Source organism: Callorhinus ursinus, unplaced genomic scaffold, assembly GCF_003265705.2.
Source record: "Callorhinus ursinus isolate GAN/ISIS: 27379988/994484 unplaced genomic scaffold, GSC_fseal_2.0 scaffold984, whole genome shotgun sequence".
Classification (NCBI taxonomy): domain Eukaryota; kingdom Metazoa; phylum Chordata; class Mammalia; order Carnivora; family Otariidae; genus Callorhinus; species Callorhinus ursinus.
The window spans coordinates 1-12,634 of record NW_027398039.1 but is presented as its reverse complement, the minus strand read 5'-3'; the positions used below and the strand labels follow the sequence as shown (position 1 = coordinate 12,634).

Sequence of the window (12,634 nt, the reverse complement as noted above, 5' to 3'; positions counted from 1 at the left end):
AGTCCTGCTGTCTCAAGACAGGGTCTGTTCTTCTTTTCAAAAAGGCAGAGAAGAGGCTTCTTCTTATAATATCATATAAGATAATATAATATGATAATATAATAAACCTTGTCCTTCACACACATTGGCTTCAAGACATGTTTGCTGTTACAATTAGGAATTTCTTTATATGTTAAGAGCTATCACATAGCCCTTTGTCATAAAATGGTTCATAATTATAACAGATGTGTTTAGATATTTTTGTGTACTATAACATGAGCTTGCATCTCATAGGGATTGATTTCATTTTATAAACATCTTATCCCTGAGGAAGTACATTTATGAACTCCAATCTACATTGTAGACATGGTGCTTGATGCTGTCTAGTGATCTGTCCACACTGAATATCCAAGTATGTGGTGGGCCTTGAGTGTCATACAAAAACAATGAATCATGGAACACTACATCAAAAAACAATGATGTACTGTATGGTGACTAACATAACAGAATAAAATTAAATTAAATTAAAAAAACCCCACAAGACAGTAGGAATAGAAGGAACATACCTCAAAATCAAAAAGGCCATGTAAGCACGTGTTGTGATGAGCACTGGGTGTTATATGTAACTAATGAATCATTGAACGCTACATGAAAAGCTAATGATGTGCTATACAGTGGCTAACTGAACATAATAAAAAAACACAATTAATACAATAAAAAAAATTAAAAAAAAACACAAAAAAACCAAAAAGGCCATGTTGGATGGACCCACAGCTAATATCCTCCTCAATGGGGAAAAACTGAGAGCTTCTCCCTTAACCTTAGGAACACGACAGGGATGTTCACTGTAATCAGTTGTTCAACATAGTACTGGAAGTCCTAGCCTCAGCAATCAGACAACAAAAAGAAATAAAAGGCATTCAGATCAGCAAGGAATAGGTAAAAATATCAGTCTTCACAAATGGCCAACAGACACATGAAAAAATGCTCAACATCCTTCATCATCAGGGAAATACAAATCAAAACCATAATGAGATACCACCTCACACCTGTCAGAATGGCTAAAAGTAACAGCTCGTGAAAAAAGAGGTGTTGGTGAGGATGTGGGAAAGGGGAACCCTCTAGCACCAATGGTGGGAATGCAGGCTGGTGCAGCCTCTCTGGAAAACAATATGGAGGTTCCTCAAAAAGTTCAAAATAGAACTATCCCTAGTACTTTTAAGGTGTTACTTTTTATAGCAAGGAAGGATTAAGGTAGCAGATTGAACGGGATTGCTAATCAACTGCTATTAAGATAAAAAGATTAGCGATGGTTGTCAAGGTGGGACAAGGTAATCACAATGGTCCTCCACATGTTGATGAGGGAGACAAAAGAGTTGGTGTCAGAGAGACTTTGAGAATGCTGCCCTGCTGGCTCTGAAGCTGGAGGAAGAGCCATGAAGCAAGAATGCAGGTGGCCAAAAATTGAGACTAGAATTGGAAAGAAAACAGATTCTCCCGTGTGCCTCTAGAAGGAACTTAACTGTACAGACATGTTACTATGGGCAGTATGAGACTCCTTTCAAGCTTCTGCTTCCAGAAGTTAAGAGTACATGTGTGTTTGTTTTAAACAAGTAGCGTGGGGATATTTTACAGCAGCAGGAGGAATCTCATATGGACATAGTCAATGAAATTATTTGAGGATATTAAGTTTAATCTTTCCAATTCATTCAGCACTTCCCTTGGATAGGGCAAATTACATTTGAAGAACCCACATTAATTAGAAAAAAAATTAAATCAGTTTGGAGACATTCTGCCCCATCAGCTGGTATGGTGAATTCCTCGTGGCATAAATGTGCCTGTGGTTTGATTCTGGGGCCTTTGAGGCAGTGACATAGCAAAGGAACTCAGGATCAAAATTAAGGTCACTCATTGTAATTTATGATTTTGTGTCTATATATATATATATATCTGCACCTTTTTATTTCATGTTAGTTCAACCATTCATTCTTTTTCAGTGCTACCCTTTCCAACTCTCCCTCAAGTTTTCTTTCAACATAAAAGATGATATCATAAATTGTATAAACATTTGGGAGTGGGCTTATTTTAAAGAAAAATGTGTACAAACACACACACACACACACACAAGTCACAACCACTATACTGGAATGTTTTCTTAGGAGTAAAAAAAATGAATTTCCATACATTTCGTTCTTTTCTAACAAGATTCATTTAACATTATATTTAGTATTCTGCACTGCCTTGAGAAATAAGGAAAGAGGCTCAGGGAGCTTAAATTTTTAATAAGTACCTAACAGAGCAGTTGAAGCTTACCTAACAGTCTTATTATATACAAATTGAAATATGCACTATGTACTCTTCCTTTTCGTGTAGCTCCTTTAATTCATCAAATTCTATACTTTAAATATGCAGTTTATTGTATGTCATTATACTCCAATAATTGATTTAAGTGGAAAATATCTACGGTGTATGGCTAAGAGTAGGGCCTAGAGCACAGGTAGCTGATTCTCCATTGACGGTTTGGGAGAGACCTCTTCGAACAGGGAAGGAAAACAAGTGTTTTCCTTAGATGCAGGAACAGTGGGATGAAATTCAAATGGTTCACTTAATTTTATTTAATTTCTAAATAGAATATCTTACATATAGAAATGTAGTAATAAGGCCATAAATTGGCTGAGACAGAAGAACACTCCAGCCACATACAACACCATGGATGAACCTTAGAAACACAACTTAGAGATTCACTCCTGACCACAGACACCTGAGGAGCCCGTCAGAGATCAGAAATGCTTCTGAGAATATAATGCCATTTGATTGTAAAGACATAATTGATGAGGAGAACAAAGGTAAGAGAAATGTAGGTAAAAGTCAATCTCCTTACACTCTGCAGCCCCTGTTGAATCCCTCAGACATTCAGAGCATGACACCACCCGAGGAACTCAGGGCTGCCTTAATGTTGATGTTTCATTAGATACTGACAGCAACTTCATCTTGACAATAGCCAGCCCTCTAAGGTCCTGTAAACCTCATGTTCAGTGCACAGAATTTCCTCAAAAACTTACATTTTCTCTACCCCCCTCCCTCCCCAAGAATCAGCCACTCTTCACAATCCCAGGGAAGCTCTTTCTGCCCCCAGGTCCTGTCTCTGTGCTATAATAAAAGCATATCTTTGCGCCAAAATTGTCTCAAGAATTATTTCTTGACCGTTGCATTTGACTACCCCACATCAGTATAATATCCCATTTGACAAGGACAACCTAAACAGCAGAAGCTGACACAATAATCGCACAAACAGACATGAGGCAATTAGAACATGTGCTGCTTTTTATTTGTGGTCTATGATCTGATATTAAGGAGAGCAGTCATGATCTTTCTGTTATTCAAGTTTATTTCTGATGACGTTAGGACCAGCTGACTATATGTGGGCTTCCTTCTGGGTCACTGGGACAGTTTGAAGGACAATGCATATTGGTGCAGAAGAAATGGTGATCCTGAACCACATGACAAGCAGGACATTCAGCTTATCTGTGAAGCATCCTCTGGTCATGCAGGTGGGAGAGATTTCTGAGGAGGAAGAAGGTACAAAATGAATGATGTTGATACTATTCATTCACTATCCCTTAGCATTTGTGACAAATATTAGGAAAAGGGAATTATTTTGTGTAACAATAGAAAGAGCCATATTAGCAGGTAGCATTGGATGTTTTCTAGTAGAAATAGGGAGATAATGGGTGATAAAACATAGAAAACTCTAACCAACACTTCACCTCAGTGAATAAACCTCCTCAGTTGTGGACATCAATCTTTCATGCTCCAATAAATAGATGCACAGCATGAGCTGTGATGTAAAAAAAAGAAAAAAAAGAAAGAAAAATATTTTGCCTAGTAACAAAATGAGTGTCTTGAAATTTTGCTTCATCATACTTATGGTCATCCTGACACTAAGAAAATATAAGGTCAATTTATTTATTCTAATTTGTCTTTCTATGTAGACTGCACTGGAAGAGATATTCTTGCTAATCAGTGTTTGCATGTGGCTATGGTAGGAATTCCGTATATTGAGCTGAATTACAGTAACAATAGCATAGGATGAAAATTGAGAGGGAGGCAAACCATAAGAGACGCTGACTCTAGGAAACAAACTGAGGGGTGCTGGAGGGGAGGTGGGTGGGGTAATGGAGTAACTGGGTGAGGGGCATTAAGGAGGGCACTGGATGGGATGAGCACTGGGTGTTATATACAACTGATGAATAAGTAAATTCTACCTCTGGGGAAAAAAAGGAGGATACTGGTTAGGAAACACAGGAGCATGTTTGTAGAGTAAGTATCTGAAATTAAGCTTTTGATTTCTTAGGTATGCAATTCAAGGACAACCATGTTGAATAAACACAATTGTGGAACACTATTACCAGATAAGCCCTCAGGCTGCCCCCAGCCATGAAATACCTCTTCAGAAAGCCCTGGTAGCCTTCATACTGACACATGAGTGACCCTGCTTTTCCCCATTCAGCACCCAAATTCTAATCATATAAGATTCTCTAATAAAGCATGAACCCGCAAACCCCTACATACTCTGGTCATGAACCTTAATAAAGACAAATCCCTCAGTGATGCTCTCTCTTTCTCCCTGTCAATGCCTCTCTCCTCCTCTGAGACCTCCCCAAATGGCCTTTGGTTTTTCCACGTGCCCTCCAGCACCTGTGAGGAATAAACCTTGGTTTTTTAGAGTTCTTTGATGGATGTTGCTGAGGTGTGTGTTACAGTCACAATAAGAACCAAGGGGCTGGTGCAGCCACAGCAGAAACTCTGGTCAGGGAAGCATTTATGGGAATGTTTACAAGCACAGGGGTGCAGGGGAATGTCTGGGCTTTCCTAGCCTAAGCATCCCTGTCAGTAGCCCGAGACTTAAACAGAACAATGTTAGAGACCACATTTTCAGGAAGAGGAGTAAGGGTATATGTGTAAAAAGACTAACAGACTCAGGGTGAGAACTGTGGTTTTGTATTCTCCTCCACAATAAGGTTATATGAAGGGCTTAGTGGCCAAGGTAGTATCTTCCATATGAAGAATACAACCCATGATTATTCTTTGGGGAAATCTAGGGAACATTTACTTGAAATGAAATTAGTTTGAAGAAATCCAACTTGCCCCTTGTAAGATACAGAAATTTCCAGGCATTTGTGATTCAAGGTTGGGGAAATCATTAGGAATATATGAAGGTAGACAAAGTGAAACCTGTCTGTGTATCAGACAGAATAGAAGGTTAATAAAGTGAGTTACTTAAATGTATGGAAAAGTTGAATTCAAACTAATGGAAATTCCAGGAAGTAAATAGAAGGAGTCGATTCTACCTCCATAGTCTGATCAAAGAATGGCAGTTCCTGACTCTGAGGCTCTGAGCCCTGCAATCATGGGCACTTCTTCAACCCCGAGACTACTGACCCTTAAATTACTGGAATCCCAACAATTCTTTTCAGAGCCCTCTTTATGTCTCTGTTCCTCAGGCTGTAGATGAAGGGGTTCAGCATGGGCGTCACCACCGTGTACATCACCGAGGCTACTGCACCTGAGTGGGAGCTCTGGGGAGCAGCAGAGCTAAGGTACACTCCTAAGCCTGTACAATAAAATAAGGAGACCATGGAGAGGTGAGATGCACAGGTGGAAAAAGCTTTATACTTGCCCTGAATTGATGATATCTGACATATGGAGGAAACAATCTTAAAGTAAGAGTATAGGATCCCAGGCAGGGGAGCAAGACCCAGCAGCACAGTTGCAAAATACATCACCATGTTGTTAAGAAACATGTCAGAACAGGCCTGCCCAACCACCTGATTGAGTTCACAGAAAAAGTGGGGAATTTCTACCTCTGTACAGAAGGACAGCTGCAACACCATTAAGCTCTGTAACAAGGAATTCAGGACACTGATGACCCAGGACACCAGAACCAGCAGTCCACAAAGCCAGGGGTTCATGATGACCGTGTAGTGCAGGGGGTGACAGATGGCCACGAAGCGGTCATAGGCCATCACAGTCAGGAGAAAATCATCCCAACCTCCAAAGAGTATGAAAAAGTACATCTGTGTGAGGCAGCCGGCATAGGTGATGACTTGGCTCTGAGTCTGGATGTTCCACAGCATCTTGGGGACGGTGGTGGAGGTGAAACAGATGTCTGCAAATGACAGGTTGGCGAGGAAGAAGTACATGGGGGTGTGGAGGTGGGAGTCTGAGCTGACGGCCAGGATGATGAGCAGGTTCCCCAGCACAGTGATCAGGTACATGGAGAGGAAAAGCCCAAATATGAGGGGCTGCAGTTCTGGGTCCTCTGATAATCCCAGAAGAAGGAACTCTGAAATTTGTATATCATTGTCTGATTCCATGTGGTGGTGGTGCCTACAGGGGAAAAAAAAAATAAGATAATAATTTTCAAGCAAATGGGCTTCATTTATGTACTTTATTCATTTTTTTATTTTTTAAGTTTTTATTTAAATTCCAGTTAGTTAACCTCCAGTTTAATATTCATTTCGTGTGTACAGTATGGTGTTTCAGTACTCCATACAACACGTGGTGATCATCACATGTCCCCTCCCCAATTTCTGTCACCTATTTCCTCCATCCTCCCACCACATCCCCTCTGGTAACCATCAGTGTGTTGTCTGTAGTTAAGAGTCTATTTCTTGGTTTGTCTCTCTCTCTTTTTTTTCTCCCCCTTTGCTCATTTGTTTAGTTTCTTAAATTCCACATATGAGTGAAATCATATGGTATTTGTTTTTCTCTGACTTATTTCGCTTAGCATAATACTCTCTAGTTCCACTGTGTCATTGCAAATGGCAAGATTTTATTTTGTTTTATGAATGAGAAATACTCCATTGTACTATATATACCACATCTTCTTTATTCATTCATCTATTGATGGACACTTGAGCTGTTTCCATAGTTTGGTTATTGTGAATAATGCTGCTAAAAACATTAAGGTGCATATATCTCTTTGAATTAATATTTCTGTATTCTTTTGGTAAATATCTAATAGCACAACTGCTGGGTCTAGGTCAATTCTATTTTTAACTTAAAAAAAAGTTTATTTATTTGAGAGAGAGAGAGAACTCACACACAAGGAGGGGGAGGGGTGGAGGGAGAGTGAGTAGCAGGATCCCCGCTGGGCAAGGAGCCTGATGTGGGACTGGATCCCAGGATCCTGAGCCAAAGGCAGATGCTTAACTGACTGAGCCACCCAGGCATCCCTATTTTTTAACTTTGTGAGGAATCTACATCGTTTTGCAGAGTGGCTCCACCAGTTTGCATTCCCCCTGAGTAAGGAAAGGGATAAGGTATAGGCAGGGAGAGGTAGGAGGCTCCAGAATGCCCTGACTAGGCTCCTGCAGAGCTAATTAACCAGGCTCACAGAAATCCCAGATGCAGAGAAATGTTATAGACAAGATATTAACCAGGGAGAAGGGAAGTAAGGAATCCACCTTGTTTGTCCCAAATACAGATGAGATATTCACATGATAGCTACAAATTCACTTTGTTTGTCTTAAATGTTATAGATGAGATATTTACCAAGTTCCCTGGTCAATTTTTGATAAAAAAGACTGACCGTGGCGGAGGCGGAGCAAGATGGCGGAGGAGTAAGAGACCTAGATTTCGTCTGGTCTCAGGAATTCAGCTGAATAGGGATCAAACCATTCTGAACACCTACGAACTCAACAGGAGATTGAAGAGGAGAGTAGCAACAACTCTCTGAACAGAGAAGCGACCACTTACTGGAAGGTAGGACGTGCAGAGAAGTGAATCTGAGGCGATATTCGGGAGGAGAGACGGCGGGGGAGGGGCCTCCGCCGGCCGCTTCTGGCAAGTGATAGAGTCGTGGAGCACAAAATCGGAACTGTTATAAGCCGGCTCCGCTGAGGGACGTCGCTCCAGTGGCTAAGCAGGGGGTGGAATCTTCCCGGGACAGTGTGGTCTCAGGACCCTTGGGTTCACAGAAAGACCGGGGGAGACTGAGTGCGCCAGAGCTCCCAGGTATCGGAGCGGGGAAGCCGGCTGCAGAGACGGAGCCGAGGTGCGGACTCTCAGCTTGGGGTTGCCATAAAGTGTGAAGTCGGGCCACTGCTCCTGCAGCAGGGACCCAACAGGCGGCAGATCCGGGGAGACTCCCCTTTCTTCCTGGGGAGGAGCAGCATGGGAGCGCACTGCAGGGATCTACTGGGTTTGGAGACTCCACATGGTGTCGGGTGCCAGAGATAGAAATGCTCGGTCACAGGCCGGGTGAGCACGGAGAGCGGCCGGAGACCGGGGACAAGGGAGTGACTGCTTTTCTCTGGGGGCGCACTGAGGAGCGGGGCACCAAGTTCTCAGTTCCTCCAGGTGGAGATTGGGAGGCCACCATTTTGGCCCTGTTCCTCCAAGGCTGTACGGAGAGCTTGCAGGGAACAAAAGCTCCTGAGAGCAAACCCGAGCAACTTGCTTAGCCCGAACCAACAAGGGTGGGGCAATTCCGCCTCCGGCAAAGACATTTGGAGACCACAGCAACAGGCCCCTCCCCCAGAAGATCAGCACGAACAGCCAGCAAGCCAAGACCAAGTTTACCGATCAAGGAGAACGGGAGAACTCCAGCGCTAGGGGAATACTGCGCATAGAATTCATGGCTTTTTTTTCCATGATTCATTAGTTCATCAAAGTTAAATTTTGTTAACTGTTTTTTTTTCTTTTTCCCTTTTTCAACCAACATCTTATCAATCTCTTTTTTTAAAAAAAGAAAAACATTTTTATTTTTCATTTTTAGAGTCATATTTTATCCCTTCATAGTAGTTACCCTTATTTTTGGCATATATATATAAGTTGTTCTCTCTTTAAAATTTTAAGATACAGTTTCTTTTAACAGATAAAAATATACCCTAAATCACTAGTGTATGGTTCTGTTCTAGTCTCCTGCCTGATCACATTCTCTCACCCCTTTTTTTTTAATCTTCTTTCTTTTTTTAAACAACCTCTTATCTTATCAAGTCCTTTTATAAAATCTTTTATAATTTTCATCCTTACAGTCATCTTCTATCCCTTCATTGTATCAACCCTTATTTTGTACATATATGTCTTTCTTCCTTTAAAATTTTAGGAGGCACTTTTTTCTAACAGACCAAAATATGCCCAAAATCTAGTGTGTGGCACTGATCTATGCACTAGCTTGATCATATTTAATCATATTCTCCTTTTTTTGTATTGTTCTGTTTTTGTTTTTATCTTTTTTTTCTTTCTTTTTTTTTCTCTTTCTTTTATCTTTCTTTTCCCCTGGTTTCAGGTCTTTTCTGATTTGTATACAGTATATTTGCTGGGGACGTTGTAAACCTGTTAGCATTTTGTTCTCTCATTCATCTAGTCTCCTCTGGACAAAATGACAAGACGAAAAAAATCAACTCAGCAAAAAGAACACGATGGAGTACCGTCAGCCAGGGACCTACTCAATACGGACATTAGTACGATGTCGGACCTAGAGTTCAGAATCATGACTTTAAAGATACTAGCTGGGCTTGAAAAAAGCGTGGAAGTTATTAGAGAAACCCTTTCTGGAGAAATAAAAGAACTAAAATCTAACCAAGTCGAAATCAAAAAGGCTATTGATGAGGTGCAATCAAAAATGGGGGTACTAACTGCTAGGATAAATGAGGCAGAAGAGAGAATCAGTGATATAGAAGACCAAATGATGGAAAATAAAGAGGCTGAGAAAAAGAGGGAGAAACAACTACAGGATCACGAGGGCAGAATTCGAGAGATAAGTGATACGATAAGATGAAACAACATTAGAATAATTGGGATCCCAGAAGAAGAAGAAAGAGAGAGAGGGGTAGAAGGTATATTGGAGCAAATAATAGCAGAGCACTTTCCTAATGTGAGGAAGGAAACAGGCATCAAAATCCAGGAGGCACAGAGAACCCCTCTCAAAATCAATAATAATCGGTCAACACCCCGACATCTAATAGTAAAACTTACGAGTCTCAAAGGCAAAGAGAAAATTCTGAAAGCAGCTCGGGAGAAGAGATATGTAACCTACAATGGTAGAAACATTAGATTGGCAACAGACCTATCCACAGAGACCTGGCAGGCCAGAAAGGACTGGCAAGATATCTTCAGAGCACTAAATGAGAAAAATATGCAGCCAAGAATACTATATCCAGCTAGGCGGTCATTGAAAATAGAAGGAGAGATAAAAAGCTACCAGAACAAACAAAAACTAAAGGAATTTGCAAACACGAAACCAGCCCTCCAAGAAATATTGAAAGGGGTCTTCTAAGCAAAGAGAGAGCCTAAAAGCAGAAAAGATCAGAAAGGAACACAGACAACATACAGTAACAGTCACCTCACGGGCAATACAATGGCACTAAATTCATACCTTTCAATAGTTACCCTGAATGTAAATGGGCTAAATGCCCCAATCAAAAGACAAAGGCTATCAGAATGGATTCAAACACAAGACCCATCAATATGCTGTCTGCAAGAGACTCATTTTAGACCCAAAGACACACCCAGATTGAAAGTGAGGGTGTGGAAAACCATTTACCATGCTAATGGACACCAAAAGAAAGCTGGGGTGGCAATCCTTATATCAGACAAACTAGATTTTAAAACAAAGACTGTAATAAGAGATGAGGAAGGACACTCTATCCTACTTAAAGGGTTTATCCAACAAGAAGATCTAACAATTGTAAATATCTATGCCCCAAACATGGGAGCAGCCAATTATATGAGGCAATTAATAACAAAAGCAAAGAAACACATTGACAACAATACAATAAGAGTGGGGGACTTTAACACCCCCCTGACTGAAATGGACAGATCATCTAAGCAAAAGATCAACAAGGAAATAAAGACTTTAAATGACACACTGGACCAAATGGACTTCACAGACATATTCAGAACATTCCATCCCAAAGCAACGGAATACACATTCTTCTCTAGTGCCCGTGGAACATTCTCCAGAATTGATCACATCCTAGGTCACAAATCAGGTCTCAACCGGTACCAAAAGATTGGGATCATTCCCTGCATATTTTCAGACCACAATGCTTTGAAACTAGAACTCAACCACAAGAGGAAAGTCGGAAAGAACTCAAATACATGGAGGCTAAATAGCGTCCTACTAAAGAATGAATGGGTCAACCAGGAAATTAAAGAGGAATTAAAAAAATTCATGGAAACCAATGAAAATGAAAACACAACTGTCCAAAATCTTTGGGATACAGCAAAGGCAGTCCTGAGAGGAAAGTATATAGCAATACAAGCCTTTCTCAAGAAACAAGAAAGGTCTCAATTACACAACCTAACCCTATACCTAAAGGAGCTGGAGAAAGAACAGCAAAGAAGCCTAAACCCAGCAGGAGAAGAGAAATCATAAAGATCAGAACAGAAATCAATGAAATAGAAACCAAAAGAACAGTAGAACAGATCAACGAAACTAGGAGCTGGTTCTTTGAAAGAATTAACAAGATTGATAAACCCCTGGCCAGACTGATCAAAAAGAAAAGAGAAATGACCCAAATCAACAAAATCATGAATGAAAGAGGAGAGATCACAACCAACACCAAAGAAATACAAACAATTATAAGAACATATTATGAGCAACTCTATGCCAGCAAATTAGATAACCTGGAAGAAATGGGTGCAATCCTATAGATGTATCAACTACCAAAACTGAACCAGGAAGAAATAGAAAACCTGAACAGACCTATAACCACTAAGGAAATTGAAGTAGTCATCAGAAATCTCCCAAGAAACAAAAGCCCAGGGCCAGATGGCTTCCCAGGGGAATTCTATCAGACATTTAAAGAAGAATTAATACCTATTCTCCTGAAACTGTTCCAAAAAATAGAAATGGAAGGAAAACTTCCAAATTCATTTTATGAGGCCACCATTACCTTGATCCCAAAACCAGACAAAGATCCCATTAAAAGGAGAATTACAGACCAATATCCTTGATGAACATGGATGCAAAAATTCTCACCAAAATACTAGTCAATAGGATCCAACAGTACATTAAAAGGATTATTCACCACGACCAAGTGGGATTTACCCTGGGCTGCAAGCCTGGTTCAACATCGGCAAATCAATCAAAGTGATACAATACATTAACAAAAGAAAGAACAAGAATGATATGATCCTCTCAATAGATGCAGAAAAAGCATTTGACAAAGTACAGCATCCTTTCTTGATCAAAACTCTTCAGAGTATAGGGATAGAGGGTACATACCTCAATATCATAAAAGCCATCTACGAAAAACCTACAGCGAATATCATTCTCAATGGGGAAAGGTGAGAGCTTTTCCCCTAAGGTCAGAAACCCGGCAGGGATGTCCACTCTCACCAATGCTATTCAACATAGTAATAGAAGTCCTAGCCACAGCAATCAGACAAGAAAAAGAAATCAAAGGCATCCAAATCGGCAAAGAGGAAGTCAAACTCTAACTCTTTGCAGATGATATGATACTGTATGTGGAAAACCCAAAAGACGCCACCCAAAAATGCTAGAACTCATTCAGGAATTCAGTCAAGTAGCAGGCTATAAAATCAATGCACAGAAATCAGTGGCATTCCTATACACCAACAACAAGACAGAAGAGAGACAAATCAAGGAGTCGATCCCATTCACAATTGCACCCAAAACCAT

General features: G+C 40.5%; 1 protein-coding gene across 1 annotated transcript; it reads right to left on the bottom strand.

Moving 5' to 3' along the window:
- Window positions 1-5,423: 5,423 nt before the first annotated feature.
- On the bottom strand, window positions 5,424-6,362 carry LOC112818697 (olfactory receptor 7A17-like). The gene has a single exon (XM_073890574.1). It carries the CDS (start codon window positions 6,354-6,356, stop codon window positions 5,424-5,426), a length of 933 nt encoding a protein of 310 aa, XP_073746675.1. The 5' UTR covers window positions 6,357-6,362.
- Window positions 6,363-12,634: the final 6,272 nt, after the last annotated feature.

What these genes read in the sequence shown, in the direction of transcription:
- LOC112818697 (XM_073890574.1), bottom strand. Translation starts at nt 6,356, where the DNA reads ATGGAATCAGACAATGATATACAAATTTCAGAGTTCCTTCTTCTGGGA.